The sequence below is a fragment of the Trachypithecus francoisi genome, unplaced genomic scaffold (assembly GCF_009764315.1).
Source record: "Trachypithecus francoisi isolate TF-2019V2 unplaced genomic scaffold, Tfra_2.0 Lachesis_group3, whole genome shotgun sequence".
In the NCBI taxonomy this organism is placed as follows: domain Eukaryota; kingdom Metazoa; phylum Chordata; class Mammalia; order Primates; family Cercopithecidae; genus Trachypithecus; species Trachypithecus francoisi.
In genome coordinates, this window is record NW_022681468.1 from 73,013,164 (window position 1) to 73,040,317 (window position 27,154).

Here is a 27,154-nt window from a genome sequence, read left to right on the forward strand (position 1 = left end):
ATACATATTTATATATATATATATATATATAAAATATATATATGTTCCCAGCTTTTTCTGGGAAGAAGAGCATAGTATAGAGATGGTATATGTTGTTCAGAAAAAAGATCAATCTTCCCACGCAGACACTGAACACAGAAGACCAGTTTCATCTGAACCTGGGAAGCCAGAATTAATTTGGATAAATTAACTAAAATCATTATCATGCTAAGGCACCACACCAAATTGCCATTCATGGTTATATTGGTTTCTGGAACTCAGTGCTCTCACTGGAAAAATAGAAAGGTTTTGGCCAATAGATAGAGTTTTCAATATTAACACTGAACAGAATTTCTAACTATGTTATAGAGCAGACCTCTGTCTATATTTGCATGGTGTGTAGAGGGGGCATATTTTAGATGTGTTTTCAGACATACTTAGGTATATACATAAACACATCAAAAGTAATCTGGGTTTCGGAAAAGTGGATGTGTTTCCTTACCTGTGCATTAATAAACTGGTATTTAAATTTTATTCCAACATGTATTCAAGACATATGTCAATATGTCTGAATAAGGCTAATATGCATTAAAGAAAAAATTCAGTGTCTACAGATTATAAACTTTGGAGAAAGTAAGCTATGTCCAGAGTAAAGAGAGAAAGGAATAAGTATATTTGAACTACTGATCCACTCCTTCCCTGGAGCTATTAATGATTTCGTTTCTTTTAATATATTAAGTTCAAGCAAGTTTATCAAGGTTTAGCTCACTATTGGTTTGTATGAAATAACAATGTTCACCACTATCAATCAGTCATGGTGAGGAGCTAATTTGTGGTTATTTCACATATCCTTGCATGATATTTTCAGTGCAAAGATTTGTGTTATAGGTACTATATACACAAGGCCATGTGATGACTGAATTGTGCCACTAGAGGAGAAATCCCTAGAAAAACTGTCAGCCCTCTTTGTAACCTGTTCTATTTTACATGATTGAATTTTTCAATTTTGGCCTAATCAACTTAAATTATTATTGGTACAATTTTGTGAAATATAGAATTAATGGAATTCAAATTTTATGGAATTATAATTGACTATAAAATGGGTTTAATACGATTCTAATTTGAAATCATTCATTGTTCCAGAATTCATCTATTTGGTGGGATCATTTGAAAGTTAAAAAAAAAACCCATCAATGGTATATTTGGTTGTAACTGATTTTCTTGATTCCTTGCTTAATAGAGAGTTGTGACACATCTTGAATCTATAACTATTCTCTGTAGAGTTACAGGGGTATAATCTTCAGGGAATCTACAACATAGGATATAAACAATTCAACTCTGAAACCCAAAAGACACTAGGAATTACTAAGCATTAAAAATATATATTGAAAAATGCTTATATTTCTCTATTAATTTCTTTTTTACATCTGAGATCATGGGGTATGTTATGTGTAGCTGTAGATTTTTGACAGATATGGGAAATTCCTGGGATGAAATGTAAATATCAATAGGCAGAATCAGAACTGGAATTCATTTATTTCTTCATTTTCTAACTCTGTTCCAGGGAGATGTTTCAGCACTGGGGGTGCAAAATGGAGACCAATTTGTTCCCTTCTAGAAAGGTCACAATTTACGTAAAAAGAGAAGTACAGAAAAAGACTATACTTTATTTCTTCATCATCCATCATTTTGGTTAATGGTCCTCGATATTGGTTATGGATATCTTGAGTTTTAGCAATAGATTCTCACAGTGAACTATGATCAGCTTCTCAAAAGACACGTAATTTCCATGTTATGTTGTCACCTCTTCAAGAGCATCTTACAGCTTGATGTCTTAGCATGATTTCCAAACATATTGGACTGACGTTTATGTAAGTAGTCCCATTGCAGAGAAAGACTGTGCAATGTATCCAACGAAGTATATTTTGGTCTGTGTGATCTCACTACTTATTAGAGTATACTTTGATAATTAATTTGCATTAAATTATATTAATATACATTGTTATATCCTATTGAGACAGACATTGAGCTAGAAGACTAGAAGGGGAAAAAGCAAAATGCCAAATCATTGGACATTGATTGCAGGTGAATGCTTAATTTTAAAATTGAATCTGAGTTGACCGGAAGCCACAGGTTCTTTTGATCAAGTCTTTTAAGTGAGCTAAAATAACAAATTATGGTATATACAAAAGTGTGACTCCATGCAAAAGGTAGGAATATATTATGACCATAAGAATGCCCGTACCACCATAATTCACAAAATGCATGTCTATTCACAACTGAAAAGATTGTATAAACTATGCAGGAAATAGAACTACAGATTACAACTTGCTAAGCAAGACTGTAATATCCTCATAACCATCTTTTAATGTAATACCTCACCATTATGCCAGGCATGATCAAACTTTTGGTCAACCTATTTATGTTATAATTGCAATCATTAGCTTTAAAGGACAGTGACTATGGAATCAGAAGATAAGGAAAGTGATGATTTAGTACAATTTGAGAGTGCAAAAATGCTTAATACCAACAATGTCTATGGGAGGTATTAAAACGCAAGATAGAAGAGGAGAGTTACAGGGTCAACTAGCCTCATACTGGATTAGGAGAAGGGTATGGGGAAGAGAAAAACAGTATGATGCAGAAAGGTTATGTGGGGAAATGTAGGGGCCCCAGAAGAAAGAATGAACTAGAAAACCACTTTACAAGAATCAGAAGGTAGTTAACATGGTAAAAGAATGTCATCTCATCAATCCAGACCAAGGCTTAAATCCAGTTTCAAAACTTTACTAGCTATGACCTCATCTACAAAGGAGAAATATTACAGAACCTATCTTATTGGGTTATGGAGAAATTTAAGTGGTGTAATGTAAAGATGAAAAAGTGAACTTTAAACAAGTTAAAGTTTATGGGTAAACAGAACAAACCAGGAAGCGAGCATGCCTACAAAAGAGGACCAACACTGACTGCAGGTGAATGGTTAATTTTAAAATTGAATCTGAGTTGACCAGAAGCCACAGGTTCTTTTGACCAAGCCTTTTGTAACCAAGCATGCTTACAAAAGAGGACAAACACCTAATGTGATAAAACGGAAGACATGAGAACAGGAATACATTAACATCATTAGGACCCATCCACTGCTGAATCAGCTAAACCGAAACAAGCCTGGCATACTCCACCACATGATTCATGCTTAAGAAATTTGGGGAAGATTACATATTTGGAACCTTCATCATTTTCTCTCCGAATTGTTGACTTTGTGTTGCATTAAGCTCAAGGCAGCTCTCAACTACAGGACTATGCCACCACTAGGTCCTCTCATCCCTCTAAAATAATCCTCATTTTAGTGGTTCAGATTGTTGAGAGACAAGTCTCTATGTCTCTCACATCTCTGCACATCTTGCAGATAAAGTACTATTAACTGTCCTTTGTTAAGGATTAATTAAGGCCATACAGAGAACAGTCTTGGAAAACACAGTGTCCTCCTCCAGAGTAAGGAAGACACGTTTACTGCCTGTTTTAAAAGATTCAGGTTCCCTAAACTCAAGTGTCCACTTGTAGCACAACCTACTGCACTACTGCGTGTGCAGGTATTATTTGACCCTCTTTTTATCACCCTGTGGGAACTGGGGCTCAGATAATTAACTTACACACTAATATTCTGACTACTGTTAATGCTGTGAGTAATAAACTGTCCTTCATCTCCAACCTGGCATTCATTAAAGTGTAGCAGGCCAACTTGTTGGCTTGCAAGTAGAGTAAAATCTAAGATCCTTCACAATTCTTGACACAGATCTTTAGGGAAAATAGACCCCCTAGAATCACTGTTAAAATGGTATGAAGATGCTGTTTCAGTAGATTATTGGATTTCCTGAAACCCATTCACTGACTACTGCAACACTGATAGACCACAGGACAGAAGACGCCCCACTCAGTCAGGGCCTACTGAAAGTCTTTGTGATCATGTATGAAATAGATGCTGCTTACAAGTGAATAGCAGCAGAATACAGCGTGGTGTTTATCCTTGGAACAACACTTAGTAAATGAAAACAGCTGCAGGAGGCAGAAAGGGGCCAGATCTTGAGAAGTCTAATGTGGTTTGGTTCAACCCAAGTCTAAACACTTGCTGTGGATGCCCTTCTACAAAAAAATACTATAGCCATCTATAAATCTCAAGTTTAAATTCTATTTCAGCACTGAGTAGATATTTCCAACCCTGTTTTTTTCTTTCCTTTTTTTTTTTTTTTGGTTGTTGTTTTGGGGTTTTTTGTTGTTGTTGTTGTTTGGTTGCTTTTTGTTTGATGTTTTGTTTTGAGACAGGGTCTCATTCGGTTACCCAGGCTAGAGTACAGTGGCATTAACATAGCTCACTTCAGCCTCAAATTCCTGGGCTCAAGCAATCCTCCTCCCTCAGCCTCCCAAGTAGCTGGGACCACAGGTGTGCACCATTAAGCCTGGCTAATTTTATTTTTTTGTAGAAACGTGGTCTCATCATGTTGCCCAGGCTAGTGCCGAACTCCTGGGCTCAAGCCATTCTCCTGCCTAGGCTGTGATTAAAGCCTAGGCTGTGATTAAAGTGCTGGGATGAGCCACAGGTATTTCCAATTTTGGTTGACACCACATATCACTCAATTCTAAATTTCTTCATTGGTGGTAGATTTTTTACCACAGTTAGTGACTTGTAACTAGATAGACAAATATGGTTACCAATGAAAACATGTACAACACATATATTTAACCCAATTCATGACATTTGCCCATTTTTATACTCAACGTTGTGATAAAAATTTTTTTTTCTAAAACAATGTCACTATGAGACATTGTTTCCAGGGGAGGTACTTCAAAGTGTTGACTAATGTATCTATATGTGTGGTACGGGAGACAAGGAAGGGCACACTAAAGGTTTTTCATGTTCTATTAATTGAAAACATGTTTGTTATGATAGGCTCCTTTTAAAAATTCAAACAAACTTCACCCCTAACTCTGAATTGTTCTAATCAGATCATCTTCTAGTACCTAGCCAAAATTAGCTTCAGGAAAATAGAGTTTTGATGAGTGACAAGGGGGAAAAGGAGTTACAGAAGTCTAGTACACATTATAACATTTTAAAACATTTTCCTAAGTGTCTTCATAATGGAAAAATAGAAAACTACCTTTTGCAGAACTGAGTATTTCTTTGGGGAACAATATTTTATCAGTGGTATATTCAATTATTGCTGACAAGAGCTATAACTACATAGTTACAGGGATGAAATACTCTTAATCTACATGTGATACACAGGACATATGTATAATCTACACATATATATCGAAATTAAGCAAAAGGTCTTATGAAAATATACATGCAATGCCTATTAAGTATCATTAATTGGGAATTTTCAAGAAAACATAAATAAGTGATACCTCTATTTTAAAAGTCATTAATCTACTAGATGCAAGAAATCTTATCTACTCATAAATCTTTAAATCTGTCTGCACTACAAACCCCAAATCAGTTCACCTTTACGAGTAAAGGAGAAGAATTAGGAGAAAGTGCTTTTTAAAAATAAGGTTAAAAAGAAATAAATAACTGTTGTAGTTTGGGTAAAATCTCACTACAGAATTTATTCCTCTATAAATGTTTTAGGAACACACAAAATCTTCAGAGATTAGTTATTCCCTTAAGCAGTTGCCTGTCCATCAAATATTACATTGTTAACTTCCTTCTTCATGGTATATCATCTAGTTTTCCAATATTTCCAGAGTTCTTCTACTGTCTCAATTGAATTTAACAAACAAATGTACTTATCTCCAAACATTTTTAGTATTTTTCTTTAGTGCTACATTGAGTCATGGCACCATAAGTCACTTCAAAATTTAACTTAAGGCATCCCATTGCTTCCATTGCAAAGTCCTCCGGACACTCTTGAAATAAGATGCTTCCTTTCAAAGATGCTTTCATGAAGAAGAATATTTAAACATCCTATATTTTATGGACTGAAATCTGTATGACAAGCATCATATTTGATATAAAAATGTATTTAATCATTTTGTAAATATGGAATATTTATAAATATTAATGCCATTTATAGTACCTCATCTCATTATTTTATATGTCCACATAATTCAAATCACATAATCATAGATTTTTGCAGCTGGAAGTAGGTATTAGCAACTCAATATGCAAATAAAGAAACTGAGGCTCTCAAAGGTTAAAGAACCTACGTAGAATACAACTTCCTACAAAGATAATGGAAGACTGACACTGCTGACCAGGATTTATGCCATTCCATGCTGCTGCACTAGTTCCCAAGCAGCAAGTAACCAGTGGTAATTCATAATGTATTGCCCTGACAATCTCGATATCCATGGGCTTCTATCTTAAGTACACATTTATTACTGAGTAATGGAACTCTTGCTTTTTGCCGGCCCATTGCTGTACACAAAGATTGACACCCTTTGGTGCATCTTGACTTTGAGAGCTCTCTACTAACTTCTGTCCTGGTGTATTTTACTGGCAGTTTAAAAATCCTGATTCAGCAATGTTATGGCAATACTATTACAGTTATCTTTTAAAATATACAAAACCACATTAGCTAGAGGGTGGTGTCACTATCATAAAAAGGGCTATGGGCCAATCATTTGTTTCAGTTGCTATGCAGCCACATCAATACGGCACAGATTGAGGCCTCAGGAAATTCTTAACATTCTGAGGTAAATACAAAGATGTGGGAAGATTATTTCTTTTTGTTAAGACTGTTTTACCTAGGTAGTAGTTGTATCACATCTGAAATGGATGCTGAAACGTAGATATACCTAACGTTTTATAGTTATAAGCTTCCCTATGTTTTATTTTTTAAATGATCCTGATTTTTCTTATCCTAAAACCAATAATATATGTGCTGTATGACATTAAACCCTATGGATGAAACCACAGGCAAGAGCAGTAAAGGTTATGGAAAAATATGCCTTTATAATGCTTCTGTTATCTGTGCTGCTAACTATAACTCTTGCATATATAATTCCATTATACTTTTATAATTCAGGGCTTTGAAAATGCTTTTGAACCATTAATATATTTTCCTGGTTAAAATTCTTTGAGATGTTCTTAACAAGAGTCTTAGATAATGAATTTGGGCAAACTCTGGAACAGTCTTTACAGTATTATCATTCTCATTAATTTTCAGAACTACCCACTGTGTTGAGATGATTGTCATGGACCTAAGACTTCAATTTGGCTAAATATTTTTGCATATATTTCAACATATAAGTAACTAACAGATGTTTAAATGTTAAGTTCATATGGAAGAAATGGTTAAATGTATTTAATTTCATGATTTCTTTGCCACACTAATTCTTATTTTACTATTTCTTTATGTATTACACTATTTCCTCTATACTTTGGTGTATAATAAACAAAAAATTCCAAAATTCCTTCAAAGACAATCCTTCAAAAAATTCTAGAATTAAGACATCTATGCATATATAAATTTAATATATGTAGCATAACTAACTTTTTTAAAAAGAATACCTTAAACAGTGATATAATTAATAATATAAAATAATTATTTTTATAAAATATACAGAGTTCATATAAAGCATAGGACTGGACTTTTTACTTTTTTCCTTTATATTTTTAACAGAAAGAATGGTTTCCATTTATATTCTTATTTGGCTTTATCAACCTGATATATACTGCCCTAACCTGCCAGTAAAATATGGGTAGGAGACTAAAAACAGTATTACTTTAAGAGAGTTAATGCAGTACACAGTTCCATACTTTCATCTAGTTTATTCTTTTCTCTTTGCCTGTTTGGTTATCTCTGAAGACTGCTTCTGTTTCCATTGTTTCATCCTTTAGCATTCACATATCAGAGCAATAAGTATTTCATTACTAGTTTATCTGTCCAGAGGCTTGAGAAGCGGTAACAATTAACCCTCCCTTCACAGTGATTGATACAGGCTTTGCTTTCAATTTGTTCCACTACACAGATCATGAAATTCTGAATGCAATCATCCTCATTGACCTACACTTTCAAACACACAGCTACAATGAGACTAAAGTAATTATTAAAAGGAACACAGGACTACTGAGATCTGAAACAACGTCTTTTTAAAATCTGTTAGACGACCTTCTGGTAAAATTGGCAAATTCTGATGCTAAGGAAAATGATAGCTTAGTGTCCCTGTCTGGAAATATTCAATGCAAGCTGATCAATGTATATTATGGTGATTGCATTGGCTGTAGTATGTCCTTAGAAAATACAGAAAGCCATTCTAGAACTGTTAGAAACACATAGAGTTAAACTGTTAACACTGTGCCTTACTCTGTATAAAATTTTTTCAAAGAAACTAAAGTTCCTGATTTCTGTAAAAAGTAAAATACACTGACCATAGCAAAGAATTAAGACTGGAAATGCAATAGTTTTATTGTCTAAGAGTTGCATACCTGAGCCCTACATTTTCCCTCTCCCCTCTCCCTTTGGATGAAGAGTCACAGTAAGAAATGAATACATTTTTCACAAAGTCTGGAAAAATGGCTTCAAATAAATATTAATCTACTGCAATCGATATATATGAGGAATGGAGAGGGGCTGGTAGGAGAGTGGTGACTACAGAACTATATTAAAACAAGGGTTGCAGTTAAAGAAAATCAGGGCAGAAAGCAAGGCAGCAGGCCTGAGGCTCTAATCACAGAACAGAGTGATGGAGATGAGCCAATACTGCATGGATTAGCGATGAATTATTTTGAACCGTAATCATATACCTGAACAGGAGAGAGGCAAAAACTAACCATTGCTCCTAAACTGATCTGCTGATTTCCAGAGACAGAGAGAGGCAAAGAGAGAGAAAAGAATAAATTCATATGATAAACTAATTCAGAATAATGAAAACCTAAAGATGTGGTTATATTTCAAGTAACATTCTATGTTTAATGTCTGCTACATACTACATAATATGGAGTGTTTCGAATATAAACTGTAAAGTTCTTAGATTCAGACAGGATTAAACCAACCATTTCTTCTAAGATTAGGATGCAATATATATACTCTACATTCTTCGTTGCCCAATAAAACCATGTTTGGACAACTTTAACATCCCCCAAATATAAATGTTTTAAGTATTTATTTACAAAGAAGAAACAGCATTCAAGAAATTAACTTCCTTTGGATAATGTGAAAAATTCATAGCAAATGAAGATTCAATTGTTAGAACTAATTTTGTTAGGAAGAAAAAAATCAAAACTGCTGGTAGCAAGAGATTCCTGAGATTCTTATGAACAGACTGTTTAAATGAAGAGCACTTTAATCAGTAGAGGAATCCTCACGTTTCTAATGTCTTGCTGTGCATTCTGCAGGTTATAGTAGCAGCTGGTAGAGGTCATATATCTTTTGTGAGCATCCCAAAAAGGCTCACTGCCAGACTGTTAAATTATGAATAAGCAATGAACAAAAGAATGCAGATACGGTGGTGACAAGATAATCCAAGCAAATTTATCTATGACAAATTTCACAGGATTAACAAATTACATTTACACAGAACAATAAAAATGTGCAAAAAAAAATGATGAGCCTACTTTTCCTTACAGCATTAGGAAAACAAAAAGTCACCAATCCGCTGGATACATTTAAATGTAACTCAATCTAAAGTAAGACATTTATAATGTTCAAGATATCTATGTAACATTTTTCCATTTTAGATAGACATACACAAACATGGTATATCTCACATATATTTTATATATAATTTATGTTGTAAACTGTATATATATGTATCATGTGACTTATATATAAGCTGTGCACACTATATACAAAAATCTTATATAATTAAAAAATCATACACATGAATAGAATATACATGTTTTTAGAAGTGGATTCTGATGAATAAATTATATTTGTAAAGGGAAAATGCCCCCTCTATCAGCACAATACATACTAGTTAATAAAATATCGTTATTCATTCATGTCTCCATTTTCTAGGACCAGAGAGAGAAGTTCTGCAAACAGTTTCAATCATTCCACTTGCCACCATCAAAATACTGCCATCTTTCTGAGTTAAAGTGCTTCTGAATGAAGTTTAGAGCTAGCATCCTTTTCCGCAGTGTTACTTTAGCAGAAAAGAAAATTCAGAGATTTAGGGAAGAGAGTGTTAATTATAGCTATATTCACACACAGATGACCCTTAATTCAATATTAAATTTTTCTTTATAGTAAAATTCTTTTTATAAATCTTACAAATGAAAACGCCCTAGTTCATCACATATAATGAAATATTATTGAAATGCCCTATAAGTTTATAAAGTGGTCTTAAAATGCCGTGGGACACTACTTTCCAAAATATGCAATTAAGATTTGTAAGTTTAATGTTTTATACTAGGTACCCAACTCACAGCCCTTTAATTCTGCATTAGAATACTGATGATAATATAATACTGCAATCAGATGTAATCTCTTTTAAGATGATCTGATGGCTGTTTAAAATTTTGTAGTCTATTTTTTACTTAATGCTTCCTATTGACTTTTGTTTTTTATGTTCAATATTTCAGTAAAACAACCCTCTAAATTTTAAGTTCTTTGCCACATCTTATAAGGCAACTTATCCTTTCATAAACAAGATATTTCCTGAATATAAAAAATGAATCTGATACACAAGCAAATTACCTTGCAACCACAAATACTCAAGCAATTCTTATTCAGTCCTTTAAAGCCTGAAATTTCTATTATACGTGTTATTTTTAAAGAAGCTATTTAGTTGACAATATTACATCCAAAAATGTAAAGATAAATGTGGCATGTTTGTCTACTACTGCAATCTTGCATATATTCTGCAATGAACACCCATGTCACATGCTACAAAGTTTTCTAAAGTACAGTTTTTGTTAAAGAACTGTTATGTATCGGACCAACCCCTAGGGTTCCTGGCATAGAGGAAAAAAATGTTACCAAAGGCTAACTTTCCCTTCTTGAAGATGACTCTGCGTGTGTGTGTGTGTGGTGTGTGTGTGTGTGTGTGTGTGTGTTGCAGGGATGGAGGAGTAAATAATAACTTACCATTTATGTATTTATTGTGGTCCATTTTAACATGTCATATTTTTAATTAAATGAGTGAATGCATGTAAAGCTCTTAGAAAAGTACCTGTTTATTAGCACACGATGCTATATAAATGCTTGCTGCCACTGTTATAATGCCAGATAATTTGGCAGGAGGCCAACTTGTACAAATCCTTACAAATTTCAAAAGACAATGTCCAGAAATACAGTTAGGTACTAAAATGAGTTATTCAGAAAGCCTTATGAGACTGTTTCTACACAACCAGTGGCAAAAGTATTACAAAATAAAAATGCTTCAACTATAATCTTTAGACAAACTTGTGGCACACTCTGAGCCATGAATTATATGAGCAGAGGGCCTTGAGAACTTCATATGCTGTGACCAAAGAGGCAGATGTACATGGAAAACTGATTCTTCTGACACCACTCAGCTACAAATCTGCCCTAAAGTATGCAGAGCTATGGAGCTTGCCCACAAAACTACTGGGACAGTAAAGGGTGAGGTAACGATGCTTTCAATATTGATTCTTTCTCTAATTTCATAAACACTGTATTTCTCCAAACATCTGATGAAGGACCAAAACACAGGGCTATCGTTCACTACCCACAGTGAATTGGTCTTTCTGCCATTGGAACTCTCTGATATTGGCTCGGAAATCTCTGAGTTTGGAAAGTCTGAAAACGCAGGCCCTTCCACACTGGTGTTCAGGTACGTTTCTACAAAGACTGTATTGCCTAAGTTCACCTCAGAGACAAACCTGAATTCAGTCTCTAACTCTATCACCTTCCTTGAGAATGCTAAACCTCTATTTTCTCATGCATAAATGGGTATATTAGCACTTCCCTCATAGGTCAGTGGAGAAACTAAAGAGAAAATGATTGTGAAGCATGTAATATAGTGTCTGAAACATGGCAGTGTCCAATGTTTATATTATATAATTATCATCATCATATACTATTTTTATTTTTAAATCCCATCAAAATAACTTTTATAAGATTTGCTATAATTTCATTTCAATTTATACAGTATCTTTTCTCACTCCTTCCTCCAGGAGCCTCTAATCACTTTATAGTCACTAATTACAATAGTTTCCAAATTGAATAACTATCCTCCCAGAACACTGAGCTAACAGAAGTGAAAAAAGAAAGCCTTATATTTCTATGAATTCATTACTTCTTACTCTTTTAGAAAAGGGTGTCTTCTGGCTCTCTATAATATTCTGTATATCCAATAAAAGGGCAAGCCTATAACCAAAGCAACTGCTCTTACAAGGTATATATTTAGTACTGTACCTGGCACGCATCACCATGGTCCACAGTAGAGGTTCAATAAATGAAGCTGAATGAAAAAAACCAGTCAATCATTACAGTCTAGGGCCAGGAGAACTGTGGGCCATAGTAACGTAAGATCTTCATCTTGCTTCTCCTGGTTTCATATACAAGACCACAGCATTTCAATTAATTCACCAAGACACTATGTTTTACAAATGCATACAGAAAACTTCAACTATTGCTTAATGTTGTCACTGCCCTAGTCATTTCAGATACAGTCGCAGTTACTTTATTCTTACTAAGCCATGTCCTGTTTCTGCATTGTAGTATTACTAATATTACTACACATTCTTCTAACTATTCTATCAAACTTAATAGTGCAAACATCCTATTCACACTAATGAGGCCCAGCGCAGTAAAAATACCATTCAGTTACAGTTGGTTTATTACACTGACCAATGAGGGGGTAAAAAAGGCTACTATGTACTAGGAAAATACTAACATCATCGAATGCAAACAATTGGATTTTCCCATAAATTCTAGTTCTTACTAATCATAGATTTATATATTTAAAGTTTCACATATTCCATTATGTGCAATTTTGATAGCATTTAAAATGTAAAGGATAATATTTAATCAACTAAAATTTAACATACTAACTTAGTTACTAAGTTTCAGCTTTATTCATCCTAAGCAGTTAAAGACATGTCTATAAAACACCTGAAGTTAGACCGTAGCCCCAATACAATGCAGAACTTTTAAAAATCAATTAGAGTGATTAAATGTTATAAGCAGAAAAAGTGATTGTGTAAACATAGCATGGAGGTGGTGGGGGCTAGTTCTGCTTTCATGTGGGTTAATTTTCTTTAAATTTAGTGACATTCTGCATAAGATACAGGTTTACTAGAATTGTAGAAAAACAAAAACAGATTAAGGTTACATTAGGGTCATTATTAATAGTAAAGCACTTAAGGAAGTTAGTAAAGGAAAGCATTAAAAGGATTTTGAAATTTTTGTAATATATTCTCCATAAATATCCCCAAATAAAGGCCAGGCACAGTGGCTCATGCCTGTAATCCCAGCACTTTGGGAGCTTGAGGCAGGCGGATCACCTGAGATCAGGAGTTTGAGACCAGCCTGGCCAACATGGTGAAACCCCCATCTCTACTAAACATACAAAAATTAGCTGGGTGTATTGGCATGCACCTGTAATCCCAGCTATTTGGGAGGCTGAGACAGGAGAATCACTTGAAGGCAGAGGTTGCAGTGAGCTGAGATTGTGCCAGTGCACTCCAGCATGCCTGGGCAACAGAGCAAGACTCTGAAAAGACAGACAGACAGACGGAGAGAGAGAGAGAGAGGGAGAAAAGAAAGAAGAAATCCCCAAATATGAAGACCTACAACTTAAGAAAATAAATAATGCTTCCCCAAAAGTGTTGCTTCACAGGAGCCATAGAAAACCTCACCACAGAGCAGGGGATCCTAGCAGCAGGTCCCACTTCAAACAGACACAATTTGAACATACCACTGAATCCTAGACCAGGATCTGGGGCAGGGAAAAGGAGTAAGGTGGTTCACAGGTATTCTGGCATTCTCATAAAATAGCTATATTACAGTATAGAGGCGGCCATCGGGTACAAGAATTACAGGGGAAAATCAAAATTCATATGACTAAAATTATCAAACTACTCCAATCTGTGGATTATATTTGAAGTACAGTATAAGTCTTACCAATTCATTGCTGAGATATTAATTACACATCACTTTTAGCCATATTTTAAAGACTATATAAAGACACAGAAACCAAAACCTTACTAATACTACTACTAGGTGCTGAAAATACCTCATGTAACTTAAAAAAAAAAGGGGGGCATCAAATAATGTTGAATTCAGGTTTGCTCATTTGCTCACTGTAAGGAATCAAATCCAGTGATTAGCATATTGTGCATGTGGAGTAGTTATATGTCTTTCAATTCATAAATCAGAAATTGGACATCTGAAAAGATGTTGTAATGTGGGAGGGTCTTACATAATAAAGGTCATTATAACTCCTGGCTCGGGAGCTATACGATCTAATATCCTCTCTGGTGGATCATGATATGCCCATGCATTACAGTTCTTGTTGACAGTCTGTTGCCTTGGAAATATTTCATTATTTCAGTTTTTCCATTTGTAGACCCTTGGCCTTGTGATATGAAGGCCATCCTATTTCATATTTTCGATTATCATTTAAGCAATCTTTTGGAGCTATTTATATATATAAGCAAGTGCTAGACAATGCATATAATCATTTATCACTCCTATTTAAGCTTATACTGTAGCTAGAAATACCTCCAAAAAACAGTCTCCACCACCTTTACTTTTTCAACCAAAAGCCTTGTGCTACTGGGATATGCTTTACAAATCAGCATGGGCATATCACATGCTTGACACTTCTCTCTGTCTAATTTTCTCGGTTATACATCCACATAGTAGAAAAAGTTTGTGGTAGTGCTATATAATTTGCAGTCTATTGGAGTTTAAAGAAAATCAAACAAGTTTATGTACACAAGGTTTTCAACTCGTTCTTTCAGGCTCTAAAGAGGCACTTTCTGTATATATAATTCAGAGAAATTTAAGAAGCACTAAATAGTAACCAAAGACATTATCAAGAATGAGCTTATTTTTCTGAAATTTACATTATAAACATTACTATAAGGAAATGACTTTGGTACTGTATTATTATACACAGGTTAGATATTTCATAAATAAATGAGACAATTCAAAAGATATATTTTTCTCTGTTTCTGCTTACTAATATATTTGAAAAGCAGTAAAGAATAAACTGTCCATAAATGCCTCTGTGAAATCAATGATTTGGAAAACATTTTTTTAAATAAATAGGAGGATACTATTTAAAACATATCCACAGAAAGTCATCTTTTATAAACATATTTGTGTTCAACTGCTACAGGGAAATACTACTATTAACCAACAAGTTCTAGGCACAATGTGCAAATAAAGGTGGAATTATTCACTTACTTGAAGCAAGGAAGTATGAAAAACAGCCCCTCCTAAACAAACCATCTGATTTCCCATTTCTCATTACAAAACCAAATAAACTTACATGTGTAATGTTTACACTTAAAGTGTTAAGAGCATTTAAAACCCTGATAACAGAGTGAACTCTTGGGGCATAAAACAACTGTTTGGATAAGGGGCCAAGTTGGTGGTTACTGCCTTTTGAAAGGCTTAGTTTATAACTCCTTCCTTCCTATCTTCTACAGTGCTCCTTCTGCCCCGCACCCTGCTGTTATTACTCCTCCTTCTCCATACAGGTTAAACCTTCTCAGATCCAACCTTTAAAATGACAGCATCCAAGCTGAACAAGAAGATGCTATTAAAGGGCATTAAATTAAATACAGTATATCCTCCTACAACTTCAATCAGAATTTCAGACCAAGTGTTATTTAGTTCAGCTCTCAAGTGGAGCAGAATAACAAATCGCACACTTTGATTTACCTTCTTCGAATGCCAAATGGAGACAGGTGATAAAGAAAGCACTCATGCACAGGCTATGAAGTTTCCCCTAGAAATTAATTCTATCTCTGAGATTCTTATCTCAGAGAAATTCCCAAAATGGCACACAAATAGGCCTCTGCTAGAGAGATTACAGGGGCCATCCCAGTAAATACATTTATTAACAACAGAACTGGGAGGGTAGGAAGGAAAGAAGGAAGGAAGGAGGGAGGGAGGGAGGGAGGGAAGGAGGGAAGGAGAAAGGGAGGGAAGGAAGGAAGAAAGGAAGGAAGGGAGGGAGGGAAAGCGGGAGGGAAAACCAATTATAAACTTCTGATTTCAAAAAGTATTCATGTTAGATAAAAAATAATTTTTAAAATCCTTGCACAATGCTCTGAGAAATTTTTTTTTTACTACAAGAGTAAAGTAATATGTGAATTCTTCATGGAACACTGATACTTCTTAAGAAGTAAATGCTCATTTTAGCTATATGAGTTATCAGATTTTCTACAGTTTGGGAGCAATAGTTAATGCTATACACATTTAACATCTTTAAAAACTGGATTTTGTATGATTTACTCTCTGATATATGATGTTTACAGAATCATCTCGAGTTTAGAATTAGTCAATTATGTATCTACTTAACAAAAGTATTCCTTAATCCTGACAATTCTGCCTTCCCTATTGTATGAAAGAAATAAGCAACAGTACAATATAAGCTTTTTAAATGAATGGATGCCTGAATATCTCCTTATCGTCTTCTGATGTAAGCTATAGGTTAAATATTATGTTGTATCAAAAATAAAACTATGTTATAATAATTAAATCTTGCAACTAAGCACACCCCTTGTCTTCAAGTTCACTTAAGCCTGTGAGGAAAATCAACGCGCCTGCTGCGGGTGGGGGTGCATATATCTGACTTTATTTGTTTTTCTCATGAATCAATGGGTAACATTTCATGCTTCCTACTGCGCCTTTCCTCTTCGGAGACAGAAAGAGATATCCACTTTGCTCAAACCAATATGCTATATACAATTAATGTCATTAACGCTGCCAATTAATAGTAAATAGGATTCCAAAGAAAGTAGGCTGGGTGGACAGCAGGTGGGAAAACCACGTTGGTGGTGATGGGGAGGGGGTGCTGAGTTACTCTGAAAATCTATCAATGCTACTCACGTAGGACAGTTACGGGTATTTTGAACACAAACTCCCTTTTCCTGTGGCTGTACTAGTTTAACTAACTTCAAACAGACATGCTCCACTGAGCCCCTTGCCTGGATATGCAATTCTCACCAGGAACTTTTTAAAACACAGATTCCCAAACAGTAACTAACGGGGCATAGATGCTCCCACTGCTGACACATTTTGAATCTCGCTGTTTGTTCGCTTATTTGGATTTGAGGGTTTTCTTCTTTATTTTTCTTTTTCCTTTGGGAGGGGTATGGAGAGGAGGGAAAGATGAGAGCGGAGGGCAGAGCGGGAGACCCACAAGTTGCCGAGCTGAGGGCGCAGCCCGGGAGGCGGGGAGGCGGGGAGGCGGCGGCCGCGCTCCTCTGGGCTCGGCCCGGCCTAGCTAGCTACTCGCGCGGAGACGGAGACGGAGACGGAGACGGAGCCGGAGCCGGCCCCTCCGCGACACATTCCGGGCCTGGCGCGAGCTCCGCGCTCCCCGCCCCCGGCCTCCTCCTCCTGCTCCTCGCCTCCTCCCCCTGCTCGCTGCCTTCCCTCCCCCTCCCCAGCCTTATTCCCTTCCTCGAGAGCAGCTGCCAGGGGACCTGCGGCGGCCCCGGGGATCCCCGGCCCCCCACCCTCGCTGCTGCTCCCGTCACACGGCAGCGCCTTCGCATCTCTGTTTGTTTCTCTTTTTCTTTTTCTCTTTTCTGTTTCTTTCTTCTTTTTTTTCTTTTTTTTTTTTTTTTTTTTTTTTTTTTGTCAGCGAGTCACTCTATTCGCCGAGCCGAGGAGGTGCGACTGCTCAGAGAGCCCGGCCGCCGCCAGAGCCGCTCGCTGCCGCAGCCGCCGCGGGGACAATGCGCGGGGCCCCGGGCGAGCGCTGCGCCCAGACGAGGTCCCCGCGGGCTCGCGGCCCAGGAGGCGGGCGGGCGGCGGAGCTGGGCCCTCGGCGGCGGAGGCGGCGGCGGCGGCGGCAGCGGGAGCAGCGGCCCGGCGGCAGGTTCAATAAACAGAAAAGTGTTACCGTTCTCGCCTGGAAGGATCCTGCTGAAAGCTGGGCTTGGTGGGCGCCATCTTCCTGCTATTTTTTTTCCTCTCTTACTTTTTGCCTTTCTCCCCCCTCCCGGGTGGGGGGCGTGGGCGGGCGGGGGTGTGCGTGTGCGTGGGGTGGCGGGAGAGTGCGGCCGTGCGCGGCGCTCTGGGCTGCCCGGCGGGCGGCGGCCGGGGCTGGGGCCGGGGCCGTGGCCGTGGCCGTGGCCGTGGCGGCGGGGGCGGCGACGGCGGCGGCCGTGCTGCTGAGGCGGGGAGGCTACGGAAAAGTAGTGGGGCCAGAGCCTCGCCGGCGGCGGGTCGTCCCCTCGCGCCGCCGGTGCTCCCAGCCGTGGGTCGCCGCCTCCTCCGCCGCCTGCGCCTTCTCCTCCTGCTGCTCGCCGGGCGCCGCCGCCGTCCATGCGCCGCAGAGCGCCCGCGGCCCGGGCCGCCCCGGCTCCCGAGGCATGCCCGGCGCGGAGACAGGCGACCGGCGGCGGCGGCAGAGGAGGAGGAGGAGGGGGAGGCGGCGGCAGCGGGGGGAGGCGGCCGCGCGGTCCCGCGGGCTGCCCGGCCCAGGGCCCCGCCGCCTCCAGGTTCTCACCCCCTCGCCACCACTGGCGCCCCCCTCGTCACCCCTTTCTACCACCCGGAGCCACCCGGTGGCAGGTGGGGCGCACACCCTCCCGGCGGGGGGCGCGGAGTCTAGGCCGGGAGGAGCAGGGAAGGGGAGGACACGCAGGGGGTTCCAGCTTGACCGCTGTGAAAGTATTTCTGGGCATTTTCCAGCTGCTTTGCTCCAGAGCGCTCTCTCGCACGCAGACACACACACCCCCCCTTCTCCTCTCTTCCTCTCTCTCTCTCTCTCTCTCTCTCTCTCTCTCTCTCTCTCTCTCTCTCTCTCAATCTCTCTCTCTCTCGTTGGGGGACTGGAAGGCTCGGCTGCCGGCGCAACAACGCCACTCAGTTGCAGTTTCAAACACTTCCCTTCTCTGCAGTATTGCAGCCAGGAAGAAAGAAAGAAACAGCAAAAGGAACTGGGAGACCACGGGAGCGAGCTGGGGCAGGACACAGTCCCCGGAGCTCCTCGGTGCTGCGGATATCAATGCGGGTGGGGGATGCGCTGGCCCAAGCAATCGGGCCCAAGAGCCCCGTGGGCGGCGCAGCAACAGCACAAGCACCTTGTGGCTCCGGGGCTCTCAGCAGCATTCCCAAAGCCGGAGCATCTGCATCAGTCACGGACATACAGGAGTGCAGACCCCAGAGTTCACAGGTGAATCCCCGCGCGTTTAAACTCACATACGGAAGCCCCTCCCGACTCGGGTCCTGGGACCTGGGACCGGACTGCGCCCTCTGAGATCTAGCCCAGCCGCACCCCGATTTGACAGCTCAGCAAGGCCTAGAGAAAGGCTGGCTACTCAGTCCAGGGCCCGCGCTAGAATCCTGTTACCTGGGTAGACCCTGGTCAGTGCGTTTTCTCCACTAAACCAATCAGAAGCGTGTGGACAGCTTTTTACGCAGAGACTTGGGTCAGTCATGTGTCAACCAGGCAAGTAGAAAGGACTCCCAAAGCATTTCCACTTTGAATGAATGAAAGCGCCTGATGGAAAACATCAGTCCTGTGTGAGGTTCTGCATTTGACTTTAAACTTACGAAAAAAAATAAAGACCTGAAAAGGGGTCCTCCATTCGGTCTCTACGACTCCAGTAAAGTAGGGCTGGGAGTTGGAAACTTCCAACGAACACATAAATGCTTTTCGTGGTAGAGGTGTTTAATCTGCATGATGGTGTTTTAAGTTCTCTTTGGAGTACACTCTACAGGTAGGAGAGAATGAGAAATGAACTGGAGTGGAGAGTGTTATGGACAAGATATACATGGGCTGGCAGAGAAGGGAAAAAGTTGCCAGTTCAAAGTGTTGGCTCCAGGACACCCAGTCTAGGGGGTTTCTGCCCCAAGATGACAAGTGAGAGAAGCTTGTAGTCTCCCAACAGGCCACTCTTTGCTTGAAAAACCCCCACTCCTGTCACTCCCGCGGCGGACTCCTCAAAAGTACTTAAAAATAATTTTTTGGTAAAATGATATGTCACCATTCACTTAACAAACAAATCCAGATGGAAACAAATCCAAACGGAAACTAAGTCTGTCCCTCAGAACCCCGCAATCCTGTTGAGGTGCCAGAGGACAGGGGACTCCTGACTCAGACCTTACCTCCAACACCTACCAATGACCTTGCCCTACACAGCTCACTCTCTGCCCCCCTCCCCCTATTTTAACTAAAAGTAACAGGTGTCATCATGTCTTAGTAACAAAATCAAAGAAGTCTACATTTTTCACAGCTATCATCTTCTCTTCTGTCAATATAACATAAAAATTGAAGGAGGGAATAATACACCCCAAAAGCTAAAGTTTAGAGATGCTAGAAAAAAAAAGCCTTAGTCTTTAGAACTGCAGTGGAATTCAGAGACTTCATAAGGGACCCAAATTCAGAGTTGAAAGTGGAAAGCACCAATGCAGCTCTCAGTGTTGAGGTGGCAGACTGTAGGGGACTGTCCCTGGTGCTCCTGCTTTGAGGGAAAATTGTCTCTGAGGTGATCTTTATGGTAAAGGATAACAGCAACACTCAGAGCAAACCTGATGGCAGAAAATTCCTAAACCCCCACCCCTTTATGCTCAGTTTATATGGTATAGGTTAGCTCAAGTTCCCGGAGGTCCCTGAAATCTTCCAAAGGCCATCTGACACTTCTGACCCTTGACTCCCTACTTCACAGACCACACTACTGTGACCATTGCCTGCACTTCCTAGTTAAAGTGACTGCCAGATTCTATTGTCATTTAAATGTTGTATAAGTGACAAAAAAAAAAAAACATACCTGAACCATGAAAAGGAAAAATCTTATTCTTTTCTAGTCTTTTATGTTTGAAAAAGACCCAGATCTTTTGTATTAAAGGTTCCTGTAATCACTGAAGTAAAACAAGACTAAAATAATTTAAATCAAAAATTTCTTTGACAAGGAATAACCCCTTTTTGAGTTATTTTCCAAACTCTTAAAAAAAACAAAAAAAGAAAGAAAGAAACTTCAGCCAGTACACAGAGCATATAATGAAGTCTTCTACAGAATATTTGGAATACTGGGCATCAACTTGGAAAACACTCAATGTGTTATGCAAAATCTGCTCTGGTCACTGGGCCATTGGTTGGAAGGCACAAAATACGGCAGTGATAGATTATCTTAACCTTTTCAGTTTAAATACTGTTGGTTCAAATCAAAGGTTCTCAAATCAATGAAGTTTGAAATACAAGGTAAAAATAGGAACTGTTATTTGAATTATGCATTGTGTATATTTTAAGTTAAATGCCATTGGCAAATCTCTCAGATGTTTAATCGTGTGCAATCTGGGAAACACAAATATTTAATTTCACACTTTCATGTGCTCTTTTTTCTTCCATCTTTTATAAAACCAAGCCCCACAAATGGGGAGTTTACCTTTCATAGTACATTGTTAGTTTTTCTCAGCGCATTTTCGTGGATTACATTTTCAGTAAAATCTTGGAACATCAAAAGTTGTCCTCAGGAAAAACTTCAGGGTTCTAAAGCTGTTGGTGGTGGTAAATTGCTTTCCCTTTCTTTCCTAATTGAATCAAATTACTATTTCAATGTCAAATACATAATTTTTAAGAAAATCTATAAATACTTTTAAGAGAAATACAAACAAACAATACTTTAAAACTTCCTTCTCACCACCTACCCTGACTTTGTAAAATTTGCTTCCTAACTTGTATTCCTGAATCTTAGGCATTTACATTATAATGCGTTTAAGATGAATACTTAACAGCGCCGAGGAGACTCGGATTTCATGCTGTATTTCCCTGTAGTAACAGGTGACATGATAACACTGTTATGTAGAATTCCAAGTCTACAGCTACACGTGAAAATCGTTCCTATTCTGTTTGGAAACAAATAATCAATCAGCCTCCAGTGATCAATTGCCCCCCTAGCTGTCTGCGCGGGTCCGCATCCGGCTGGGGCATTGAGAAAATTCCACTGGAAAGGGATGAGGATCCTAAACTTTGCTAGCACCTTGTGCGGCGTCTCAGACTTCGCTGCAACTCCTCCGCTACTCGGGGCTGAGGCTCTGGATTTGGGGGCCAGGCAAAGGGCAAAGGATGATTTCACTTCGCCAGCGCACTGGAGTGCTTTTCAATCCACCAAAGTGAAGTGTGTTTTTCTTCCTCATCTGTAGAACGAGGGGCAGGCAAAGTGAGCCCTGGCAATGTGCATGTGTGTTGTAAGACACAAAACAGGAGGCAAAGTGAGTCCCACCCAAGCACCCCGGGGCGGGGGCACTATCCCAGTCCAGGCGGGACTACTCACCGCTGCTGGTAGGAGGTGATGCCCTGGACGTTCTGCGGGGTGCCGTTGGCCGCGGCGCCGGCCCTCCCCATGCCCGCGCCGGCCGGCACCCCCGCGGCCGCCCCGCCGGCCGCCGCGGCCGTCACCTGCACGCTGAAATCCGGAAAGATTCGGATCATCGCCGCGGCTTCGGCCCCCGGGCGCGGCGGCTCTGGGCACGGGCTGGCGGGGGTTCGGGCTCGGGCTCGGGCGGCGGCAGCAGCAGCAGCGCGAGCAGCGGCGGCGGCAGCAGCGGAGCCAGGCACCAGCCTGCAATCCCATTAGTGAGCCGCGGCCACTGTGCGCGGCGGAGAGACGCTTTGATGTGCGCGCAGCGGGCTGGGGTGGGGGGGGGGTTGCCGCGAGCGCGAGGAGGAGGTGCGGGGGGCGTGCGAGGGACTTGCAAACAGCAAAACGTGTCAGGGTGGGGCCTTTTTTCCCTTTTGGGGGGCGGCGGTGCTCCCCCCTCTTTCCAGGATGTTGCTCTCACTGGCTGCTCCGGCTGCGCCGCGCGAGCCCAGCTGAGGGAAGAAGGGGAGGGGGTGGCGGAGGAAGGATGCACCGGGAGGCTTGGCGAGGACTTGGCCGGTGCAAGGGAATGACCGGCAGCGGAGGGTGCGTTTCTTTCCCGCCCCCCTCTACACACACACCCACACACACACACGCCGCGCACTTCCGACCCAAAGTGCAAGACTCAGGCGCGCTCTCTCTCCCCTCCTTTCTCTAGAGAAATAACCACCATCCAGGCAAGCTCGCGCCTCCCGCGGCTTCCAGCAACCTGGAAGCCAGCCCGCGTGTGCAGGAATGGGGGCGTAGAGCCTCCCTTCCTGTCCGGAACCCCACTCTACCCGTCTCATGCACATCAGGCGGCGCGAGGGCTGCCAAGCGCAAGTTGGGCTCCTCAAGAACTTGATACTTATCGAGGAGGGATGGTGTGCAAAGACAGAGAGAAAAAAAGAAGCCGCTTTTGTGCAATGGAGAGTTTGTTCTCCTTGTAAGAATGGGCTCTTCCCGCTGCTGGTGGGCGGGCGGGTGGGTCCTGGACAAACTTGTGAGGTGAGGACGGTAGGTCCGGCTAGAGGGATCCGGTTGTGCCCCGATGACCCACCTCTATACGCCCCTTTCGACCGATGAAACGAATAAATTAGCAGCCACCACTGAGACGAACTCTGCAAATTCCAACCACCAGGGAAACAAAAAGAGAAAACACGTGCATTTATTTCCTCGCGTCTCTCAGTTACTTCTCCACACTATTACATCAATGTTTCTTTAAGGGGTGAGGAGGCATGCCTGCGGTTTGGGCGAGCCTTTCTAAGTGACGACTTGCATTCCTTTTCACTCGGCTAGTGGGTGGGGGCGGTAGGAGTTGATCGTTTCCCCCACCCCCTGCCCAGGACCCCCGTTGTCCCACTTCCTCCTCTTTCTTCCGGCCCGCGAGCCGGGAGTGGAGTTGCGGGCGGTGGGCGCAGTCTCCTTCGGGATGAAGGGCTCCGGCTCCCTTCATTTTGCGCGCGCCACCCTCGCCCCCTTTGCTGGTGCGGCTGGTGCTTGCCGCTTCTTGTCCTTTCTCCTTCCCACTCCCTGCACGCCAAGGCCCGGGCCCCACAGCCGCAGCCAGGGGACTAGTGGCCGCCTTGCCTTCTGCAGGAACCCAAGTTGGGATCGGCTTAGCGTGGTGACCGCGGCCGCGCCGCCCCAGCCCTCGGCCAATAGCGCCTCGCCCGGAGAGGCACCTGCTTAACCCTTTGAGCCTAGGGCGCAGCCGGCACGCCGGGACACAGAGGGGCAGGGCGGATTGGGCAGAAGTTGCCAAGGCCGAGAGTGACACAGGCCGCCCAGCCCAGCGTCCCCGCACACGGTGTAGGGGCCAGACGCCTGCCCTTGCCGCAGACCCGGGCGTCCCCTCCCACCCTGATGGCTCTCGGGAAACAGCCAACCCGCACAAAGGCGAGCCTTTGCTCTGGCGGCGTCCCGCGCCTGCCGGGGCAACCTCTGAACTCCCCTAACCCAAGTCAGTTTCCGGAGGCGCCTCCTGCGCCCGGCAGCCGCTGGGAAACAGAGGGAGGGAGCCCCAGCTCTCGCTGGCCGGGCCCACGGCGCAGCTGCGTTTCCATTTTCCTTTCAAAGAAAATGCTTTGGACGGCAGATAATACCAGGAGATATGAAACTGCTTCGTCCCCCACGTGTTGCACGTAAAAAGAATCGTAATGAGCATCTGTGCCTTGTGTGAGGGATCCCACGAATTTGTTGAAGACCTAACCGAGGTCCTGACTCCCTCCTTCCCGAGAAGAAATCATTTTCTAGCTTATCGGCATTCATTTAGGGGATACTTATTGTGCAGAGGCCAAACGCAAGGTCTTTGGGCCGGGACTGTGGGCATGGGGGCGGAGGCCGGGCTGGTGGAAAAGATTTGGTCACAGAAGTGGGTCCTCATCCCACGCGGAGCGCACAGCGCTGGGCGTCGCAGGTTGACTTGGATCTCAGCGCGCTCTCCTCCCTACCTCTCGGGCTATGAAAATATCACAAATACCACTCCTTGGCTCTACGCAGGCTTTCTCAGAGCGAGAAATGGGAGTTTATGCCAATTCGAGAGCGGTCAGGAATGTTTTAGGGATTGGGGAAAGTTTCTTTCTCTGACTGCATTGGTCAAGGCCGGCGGTATTGTAGGCCAAAGGAAGTCTAGTATGTAAATGACTCGTGAATGAGGCTAAAAATGAACCCCGATGCAGGCGGTGCCTTTCTATAAAATAGCTTTTAATTGTTGGCCCATTGTGGGGTGGTGCTGTGCCTGCCACAGATGTCTAGGCCAACCAGTTGATGGAGGCTTCCAGCAAGTGGCTCCTGGATCCATGTGTACTCCAGGAATGTAATGCAGTATTCCACCTGGATCCTGTGCATCCAGAGGCAGCTTCAATGTGCCAAGTGAGTCAAAGGAGGGAAAAGCCCTCTGTGGCCAGAAGTGCAAAACTTTTAGAAGATTAGTTTCCCTTTTAAAGTCTTTCTGCACAGTCAACAAGTTATATTTACAAAGAATATTACTACTCTTCTTTGTTTCAATACCAATTCTATGACTAGAAGAGGCCAGCAATTACATTTTATTCACTACTTATTTTACAAAATCGTTGGCTTGAAAATGTATCACCCTGTTTCCTGTCACTTTTGGAGGGCAATTTTTTCTTGGAAGCCCAAAGGGCAAAATTGCCCCAATGGAAAGAAAATGTGAGGTTTGTTGGTGGACATTTAAAACTACATAAACTGAAGCCTTTTCAATTATGCTTTGTTATCAAAATAGTTTAATGAGCACATTCAACTTTAAAGTTCCAAGCTTTCAATTACCCATCTTTACGAGAATTAATATGGCTCCTGCCCTCCAGAAACTTTGTTTTCTAAAACAGGAATACACAAAATACTCAAAGAAGATTTGCACAGTAGGTTCCCTTACAATGCACTTGTTAGGTCTGTTTCAGTATTTTATCCTTACATGTATAGTTTCAGAAGGTCGGTTTGCATGCATGAGAGACAAATTCCTTACTGGATCTGCTTATCTCCATGTTCATTAAGGACCTTAAGCAAAATATAAGTTTATTCTCTCATTAGTAATTCAGATTTCATTACTCTGCTCCTTCAGTTAAAATCTTTACATGCTAGCAGCTGTTTTGAAATATTTTGAAAGTTGCTTTGGCATTCACCCAACCAAAAGGACTCCAGTTAGCACTAACCTGTATACTCCCTCATTTTATACCCCTGCCACATCTAAATTTCAGTGCATGTAGAGACTTGGAATAATGATTATATGATGTTTTAACCCCAAATACATGCATATGATATATAGATACACAGTTACATATTTACATCTTTATCCTTGTCAGTGTACAACTGTGCCTTTTACTCATACAATACAAATATCTATTCTCTGAAATTTCATTTCCATGTACTTAAATTGTTTGACTTTGAATTTTCACTATTTCCTGTCAGAAGGTGCCAATGGCAGGTAGGAGAGAGAAGCCTACAAAGCCCGAATGTATCTAATTTTTGCTTCAATTTGGCCAGATATTTAACAAGAAAAAAATGTATACAGAGATCAGGATAAGGTAAAGCAAAACAACCTAAGAAGAATAAAAATACTGTAGGTAGTGTATAAAGTAAAAAATGCTTTCCTTGGAAATGTTAGATGTTTTTACTGAAGTGATTATGCTGCAAAAAGGGTTTTTTTTTTCTATAAAGAAACCTTATAATTTCCAACAACCTGAGAGTTGAGTCTTTATTACAGGAAAAGCCATGAACTAGTATTACACAGTGCCTCCATCATATCTTGCAAAGAAGATTTTTACATTCTGTAGAGGGCTTAAATCTTTGATTTAACCAATTTTCCATCTTTGCTCCTCAATCCAAATGGAATTCTAGCTCTTACTGCTAAATTTGCCATTCTATTAATATGTCCTTAGTACATTCAAAAGCAAAACAATAATGTCAGGGGAGGAAAACAACCATAAACTTAGTAATATAATCATTGTTGGTATTCCAGAAGAGAAACTAAGGAATTAAGAGATAGTGGCTAATAAATTTTTATTATATATGTATATCCATATATAATATATAAAAAGAGTTCTGAGGATTTTTTCATATTAGTACTACATATATCAAACTGAAATATCTCGGGCTATTATGCTAAACTAATTCTCAGAGGACTTTATAAATACATACCTAGAAAAAGAAGAGTTATAGTTAGAAGAGTCTTTTAGCTCTTAAACTCAGTAGCAGGCAGTAGGGGAGGAAACACTG

General features: G+C 40.9%; 1 protein-coding gene across 2 annotated transcripts in view; it reads right to left on the reverse strand.

The window, feature by feature from the left end:
- NPAS3 (neuronal PAS domain protein 3) overlaps nucleotides 1–18,714 on the reverse strand; it is an 880,768-nt gene extending 862,054 nt beyond the window's left edge. The window contains exon 1 of one of the 2 annotated variants that reach the window (XM_033188307.1): nucleotides 17,977–18,714. In XM_033188307.1, the coding sequence (XP_033044198.1) occupies nucleotides 17,977–18,026 (50 nt within the window). In that variant the 5' untranslated portion in view covers nucleotides 18,027–18,714. The remainder of the gene's footprint in view (nucleotides 1–17,976) is intronic. The other variant, XM_033188308.1, reaches the window with a different exon arrangement.
- Nucleotides 18,715–27,154: the final 8,440 nt, after the last annotated feature.